The following is a 7,342-nucleotide window of genomic DNA, read 5'->3' as shown; positions in this document are numbered from 1 at the left end:
TTTTACTGGCTGACGTTTGTGGTTTTTTCCATTTTTGTGTTGGAAGGGGTTTGTTATTTGCTTGTCGCAGGGGATTCCGGTGGGCGGAGATCAAGCCGCCGGTGTCGGCCCCCTGGACGCCATGGTCGCCACTCACGAGCCAGTTCTGTCGTATTAGCGTTGGATACTTGGTTGCAATTAACGAATTGATTGCTGCACATTAGAAGGCCATGCGGGCCAAGAAGGATAATCCAGGACGCCTTGCCAAATCCCGCAAATAAATCGAAGGATCAGTTTCCATAGATGGGCCGCAAGGCGCAGACTGCGTGGAGGCGCCGCCGTATATATATAGGTGCGCAGGGCTGTTGCGGCAAATCGTTCCCAAATCCTACCCAGTCTGCGCGATCTAGCGATTGAGAGGATGGCGATGACCCGATTCTTGCTGGGGAGACTGCCGCGCCGTTCCTCGATTCCCCTGTTACCTTCTCCGGCACCCTCTTCGAGCCCCATCGCCAGGCGATCTCTGGCGGGAGCCATGGAAGCGCCGTCTCCATCTGGATATCCCGCAGCTGCCGCCGCGCGATCTTTCCTGGCGGGACAAGGCCTCTCCCCTCCAATGGTTTGTTTGGTTCCATCGCACATCAGATGTCCTAGGCTAAAATAGATGCAGCTCATTCGAAAAGTGTATTTGGCACATGAAAACCAGTGCTCCTGATTTCTAAAAATTATATTTTTTGGATTTTAAAAAATATGAAATTAAATACCCACATACATATAGACATTCTGAAAGTAAGGTAAAAATTTTGGAGAAAAATATGTTATAATTTAAGCTATACAAAAAAGACAAATTTCTGACAAATATATACCTCTATACGTAGTCACAAATTTTATTTTTTTCCTGTAGCTCAAAATACAATGTAATTTCTACCGAAACTTTGCATGAATATTCAGAACATGTGTATGTATTCATGGAATAAATGTGATGATTTTTTGGAACGCAGAAATACAGTTTTTAAATTTTTAAAAAACTGAGAGCACTGGTGCTCATATGCACAAAATTCCCAGCTCATTTTACTTTATTCTAAAGTGACGATTTTGGTTTTGGAATGCAGGGCCTGAGGTCCTACCGGCGTTCATCTGGGTCCATCCGTCAATTCAGTACCAACGGGGACATGAAGGTATTTTCGGAATTTTGCTCAAATTTGTGCTACACAATTCAATTGGAATTTCGTTCGGTTTGTGCTTAGGAGTTGATTTTTCTTTGTCTTGTGAAATTTGCCGGGTTAATCTTTATATATCACCATATGTTAATTTGTCCGGTTTGAAACTGAAATTTGCGTTGCATATGATTCTAGGACACGGGAACTGATAATGGTATGCTGGTAAAACTGATTAAGAGGTTTCTGAAGAAGATTGGGCATCCGTCTCAGTTCTCTGGCCCTGAACTGAAAGAATGGTGAGTATATGCATCAATTGGAATTTGGTAATCTAGAATAGTTCAGCAGAATCCCACATCAATTAATTTGATGCATCAAATCCATTTGTTGTGTGTGTAGGGGGAGGAATCAGAAACCTTTTAAGGATACCAACCTCAGTGGCCCTATCTTTGCTATGTTCAGTGGTGCCTTAGTTGTAGTCTGGGTCAACGACGACTGGAGATATATCAAAGCGAGCTTCAACGAATTCGTAGGTGGTCTTACTGGAAGTGTGAAACGCAAGGATTGATTGTGTGCTTCATCTGACACTTGCCTGCGCTGAATATTTCCCCCAATCCAGCATCGAGAGTTGCTTATCTTAATTACCTTATGGCATAGCAATTATGTGTATTAACGTGATCCACCCTCTCATCTAAACTGGTCTCCTATGTTGGTGTAACCTAAAACATGTGTATGAAAGTTGCTCATGTTTGTCACTAGTAAAAGTTGTTGGACTTATCATGTGCTTTTCTTTTATTATCTTTCACCCTTAAAAGTTACACGCATTATTCCTCATGCCTTGTTTGGTTTCGTGTGTTCAGTTCTCATTCAAGCCAACATATCAAATACCACACTTTCACAATATAATATGTCTAAACTCATACTTGTACAATATCATCAAATATTATGCACCCAACAAATTATTCAACAGTACTGTTCATACCTAGCAAAGTTGACAGATTACACAAAAGACAAAATCTTGCAACGAAGCGAAGTTGGTATATGGTACAGAAGACACTATTGCAACTCAATTTGTTTTCTTCGCCACGGTCTTGCAACTCTAGTTTACACATTGCAAGTTGACCTTTATTGGTGCCTCGTTGCTCGCTGATGTCTGCTATATATGTGAAAAGACCCAACTTAGTGAATGAGATGCATAATAAGCAAAATGCCATCTACATGTCAAGATAAGTTCATTGCTGCATAAGATAAAATTATATGGTATCTAATGAAAGTTCTACTCTTTGGTGGAAAGAGATACAAAATCATTTTTTTCTCAATGCACACCACATAATGGTTATAACATGAAGTTTAGTTGGTCGAACTGACCATTGCCATGGTAGCAGAATGTGATGCACTAACACAAGATCAATGCATAGTGGATAGTGTTGGGCAAAATTTTGTGAAATGTTTTAGTTTAGTTCAAATTTTGTAACCGGACGTGAGAATTAGATTTGTGAAAGGAAATGAACTACTCAAACCAACCTACCGATGCTGCAATAAGAGAAGAGTTGTGCTCAAGGCGATCTCACTGCGGGGCGTAGAACATCGTATTTGCTGATGTGGCACGTATAGGACCCCAGATGTCAGAGCTAAAAGGGCTTCAGCCAGACAATTTTTTTGTTTGTAGAAAAACCCCTAAACAACTAGTTCCTCTACCCTGAAATGCCTCCTCAATTCCCCACCAAAAACTAAATCCAAATGCTTTCCCCTGCCAATCCGCACTGCGCTGCCGACCCCGCCGCCGCAGCCTAGTTTGCCTGTCTCGCTGAGAAACAGCATTCTCAGCACTCGCCGGAGCACCACAAGGCGTTGTACCCTTAGCGCCGCGTGACAGCTCCCGCTCCTCTGTTTTGTAACCGCCGCCAGCCTCGACCCGGCCGTGCGGGGTGGCGGTGCATCTGGCCGGAGAAGATAGCCTCTTCCTTCGTGATGAGCGGCGCTGCCGCCGTCATAGAGTAGCAGATCTACGGGTGCGACGAATTGGCCGGAGGCAAAGAAGATGGCTCGGGGCCGGCGAATGGCTACGCAGACCTATACGAGGGGATGCGAGCGTGGACTTGTACGCGGAGACGAACGTTGTACCGACGGCTGCAGACGACCGCTGAAAACATTAGGGAACCTTGACGACGGCGATCGCGCGTGGAGGGGAGGACGGCCTTGGCCCGCGCGGCGGAGGGCCTGCCGGCGGTGTGCGCCGTGGTGGACCTTGCCAGTGGCGTGTGGCTCGGCTTGCCGTGTAACAATTCTTCTCTTTTGTTATTTTTAAGTTTAGCCCACTTAGTTTTTGTTGTTCAAAATTGGTTCCTCTTAATGGTAGGTAGTTGACATGTGGGGTCAAATTCGGTCCACGTCAGCAAAGTACGACGCTATACTCTAGCCAGTGACCGTTACAACCTTTCAGCCGTCTTCAGTGACCATACATTGAGTATTTCTAAATACAGGCGGGTAAGCATGTCAAGTTTAGGTACTCCTGATTTATTTTACTCTTGTTTTATGCATATTATAGAGAGAATTATTAGCAGAATCAATGGTTGGAAAGAGAAAATCTATCTTTTGGTGCGAAGATGTATCAACTCGTCAATGCCTAGAGATTGTCGACTTAGGGTTTCGTGAAATTAGAAGATAAGTAGAAATCGAAGGTGGTCAGACGAACAAAAGCGTCTAACTAGAAAAAAGGTAGCTAGGGTTTAACAATGATCGATGCTTTCTTTGCCCTCAGCTTCGCCCTTATATAGAAGGCGAAGCCGAGGCTATCCGTGTCGTACAAGTATACAAACATCGGGCCGCATTAGGCCTTTCCATATATTGCTACAAGTTTTCCGATATTGACTCTACTTCCTTGGGCCACATATCTTCGGCTTCATGGGCCTCCAAACCTTTGGGTACGTAAGCCTTCAACTCCTAAGATGCCTAAGATGCCTGAAAACATAAACCAGGGGTATACACGTGAACATGCCCATTAGGCATACCCATGTCAGTAGCCCCCGAGATTTTATTCGAGTCGTAGAATCGGGTAAATCTCCATCCTTCATCTCCTTCACAAATACTTTGAGTACATGAAAACGCTATTTTTACTCGATATCTATATTGTACAGGGATATTGATAAATGAGGCTGGTTCATCTGACGGATCAGGTACCAGTTAATTGCTGTTGTGAAAAATCCGCATAAACCTACTTCAAGTTCGAGTCCCCGGACTCGAATCTGAAATACTGGCGTAATTCAGGACATGCCGCTTTCGGACTTATCGAAAACTGTGAATTCCAACTAAGTTATCAGGTAGCCAACGCGTCCGCTGGAATTTTCTTCACACCTGTTGATGTGGAGAGGTTATAATTCCTACATGATGCTATTCTTAACCGCAATTATCAGAACAGACAAAAGTGCTAAAGAGGAAACACAAAACAAAACAAAATGGTTCCGGTACCTGCTAATCAGTAATCACGGCCTGCGGATCCCCAACACCTTGGCCCGCCCTTGACCTTTTAGTTTCTTTGCTTAAATTATCACTGTTTGAAGCTTCGTTGCTACTTAAACCTCAAAATGAGAGCTTCATTCATCTATCAACCACCGTTGGCCCCTCTTTTATTTTGTTCCAAGCTCTGTCACTGAGCATAGGAGAAAGAGACAAATTCTAGTTTGCAGTAGTGCAAGCACATGGTGTATTAGCCTGCCCAAGAAAAAAAAGATTACTCAAGTGATCCAGAAAAAAACTAGACATCTTCAGACACCAAGTGAGTGTCCAACTGAAAGAAACAATCATGGCCAACTCTCAACTTCAGTGACAACTAACTTTGGTGTGAATGTGTGCATTACATTACTTCAGTGACAACATCAGTGACAACTCACTTGGTAGCAATGTAGAGATCTTCTCCCAATCTTAGTGTGACCTCTCCCCAGCTGTGAACGTGAGCATTACATTACTGAACTCTACTGCACTGCAATCTGGAACTTTTTTCAAACCTCTATCTCTGATAATGTCCCTAGTCCCTTTTACAATGTCCCATTTTTCATCAAATGCACATATATTTGTCAAGAGATTATAGTAGCCAACATGGTCAGGATCCAGCTTGAGCAGTTTGGCAGCTGCCACTTCAGTCATCTCTGTGACACGGTGTGTTCTGCAGGCAGCAAGCAAGGTACACTAAGTATGAGCATCAGATGTCCCACCCATTTCATAAAGGAGCTCCGTCGCCTCCTGAAATTCACCAGCACGGCCAAGGAGATCTACAATGCTCTGTATTTGGCGTAACTCCATAAACTGAGTCATGCTTTTAAAAATGAACTTTCCTTCCTTGCACAAGTCCAGAGTGGCTGCAAGCCCATAACAGAGATACAAATGTCTGCCTATTAGGTCTTACTGAAGAGGCAACCATCCTTTGATACAAGGCAACAGTTTGCCGACCAAGGCCATGGACTCCATATCCTGCGATCATTGAGCTCCATGTCACAAGATCCTTTTCAGTAGAACTTTCAAATGCGCTACCAAAATACCTTATTACAGAAACCAGTGTTAACCAAATAGCCATGTAGACAAAAGGCTTGCCGCATAACAGCAGACTCCGAGCATGCAGCAAGCACCTTCACGATAGTGACAGCGTCAGGAACAAGACCATCTAAATAGCCATGTAGACAAAAAGCTCAGGATCCCTGTACGGGCTGGGCCTGTGAAGCGGCATGATCAGCTGCGCCGCCCACCACCACCAGCATGGCTCCTCTGCTGCCATCTGAACTAGGAGAAGCCTCATGTGTGGAATGCACACACACATGCATTAGTGGTTTGCATTAACAAGTAGGAAGACTATGTAGAATGATTGCATTTTTTTCTTTCTTGCTCTGTTTGTGGTTTCATGCAATGATCTGCTGCTGCTGTTTCTTTTGTTTTTGTTTTCATCGTTTGTTCCGATCGATGTTTGCATCTCTTTTGTTTCTAGTGTATTGGACAATGTTCTGTGTTGCTCAAGTTCACACATTGCCGATCAGTTAAGTTTGTGGTTGTTGCTGCCTAAGAATTTATAACTGTTTTGTTTTAGGTAGTCTGGAGTACCTACATATCACTATCTTAAGCAACCAATATGCGATAGCTTGTGTACAGTTGTGGGGTGATTTGGCTGCTGAGTGGCTTAAGTTGTTGGAAATTATCCATGGTGTCAATTTGACTCCAGGTGATGACAGAGTCACTTGGAAGCTTGGGCAGAAAGGAGTTACTGCTAGAATCAAAATGTTCTTGTGATGTTTGATAGGGGATAAACAGTGTATGCTCTGTGCTAGAGATGAAAGCATAGATCATTTGTTTTTCTCTTGCCCTGTTGCGAGATTTATTTGGAGCATTACCCAGTGCTGATAATACTCCTGCTTAGCCCACAAAAATGGCTGAGCTGGGAGGGCGGATTAACAATTTCAAGGGCAAGACATGGTTTCAATTTCTCTTGCTGCTATGTTTTGGGCTATCTGGAAAACAAGAAACAAGGCCTGCTATGAGAAGAAAATGCCAAATAATCCTTGTGATATTAACTTTTTGATTTTTCACTTGATTAATTACTGGTCTGAGCTGCAGAAACCAAATAATCAGAGACAAACTGCAGCGAGGAAGTGAGCTGGTGAAGAAGATGATGCAGCAGATCTTCAATAGAGCTAGGGGCTGGGCACCACTATGTCGAAGAACTGCCAATTCATAGTATTCATCAGGAACGTTTGCGTCTGGACGAATCTACCAAGTACCTCCTCTGTTCCAAACTGTGCAAAAGGGAAATGCATAGCTGGCTCTACATGCTAACTGCAGCCAGTAGATCGAACATAGGAGGAAGAGCCAAGCACTAGTCTGCAAGGGCGCCAGCATATGTGGCAAATTGCCCTTCACAAAACAAAAACAAAAAAACAGATCAATCAACTTCCTATTGGAAACAATTGTTTAAATCAGTTAAATGGGTGTACAACCTGCAGACTATAGATGCATTTACTCTGGAAAAGCATTGGAGTTGCTAGGCATGCAACTCATTATGTCCAGAGAACAATCAAACAGTCAGTGGGACCTAAGAGATCACTAACTGCCCACATATCATGATCCATGAGTCATGAGCAGACCTGAACAAAGACTCTGAAATGAATCTACCTTCCTATAAATAAGTGGTTACTTCAAGAAATTTGTGTTGAGATCAGGTCAAT

General features: G+C 43.5%; 1 protein-coding gene across 1 annotated transcript; it reads left to right on the top strand.

Annotated features, from left to right (window-relative positions):
* Nucleotides 1-350: 350 nt before the first annotated feature.
* LOC124688140 lies at nucleotides 351-1,892 on the top strand. The gene is made up of 4 exons (XM_047221855.1): nucleotides 351-598; nucleotides 1,092-1,157; nucleotides 1,335-1,435; nucleotides 1,536-1,892. Exons 1-4 carry the CDS (start codon nucleotides 401-403, stop codon nucleotides 1,702-1,704), a joined length of 534 nt encoding a protein of 177 aa, XP_047077811.1. The 5' UTR covers nucleotides 351-400; the 3' UTR covers nucleotides 1,705-1,892.
* Nucleotides 1,893-7,342: the final 5,450 nt, after the last annotated feature.

This window comes from Lolium rigidum, chromosome 2, assembly GCF_022539505.1.
Source record: "Lolium rigidum isolate FL_2022 chromosome 2, APGP_CSIRO_Lrig_0.1, whole genome shotgun sequence".
Lineage (NCBI taxonomy): Eukaryota > Viridiplantae > Streptophyta > Magnoliopsida > Poales > Poaceae > Lolium > Lolium rigidum.
This window is presented reverse-complemented; position numbering and strand designations above follow the sequence as displayed.

Coding starts and splice junctions, on each gene's coding strand:
- LOC124688140 (XM_047221855.1), top strand. CDS start 401: ATGGCGATGACCCGATTCTTGCTGGGGAGACTGCCGCGCCGTTCCTCG. Junction 1,158..1,334: donor GTACCAACGGGGACATGAAG/GTATTTTCGGAA, acceptor ATATGATTCTAG/GACACGGGAACTGATAATGG. Junction 1,436..1,535: donor GGCCCTGAACTGAAAGAATG/GTGAGTATATGC, acceptor TTGTGTGTGTAG/GGGGAGGAATCAGAAACCTT.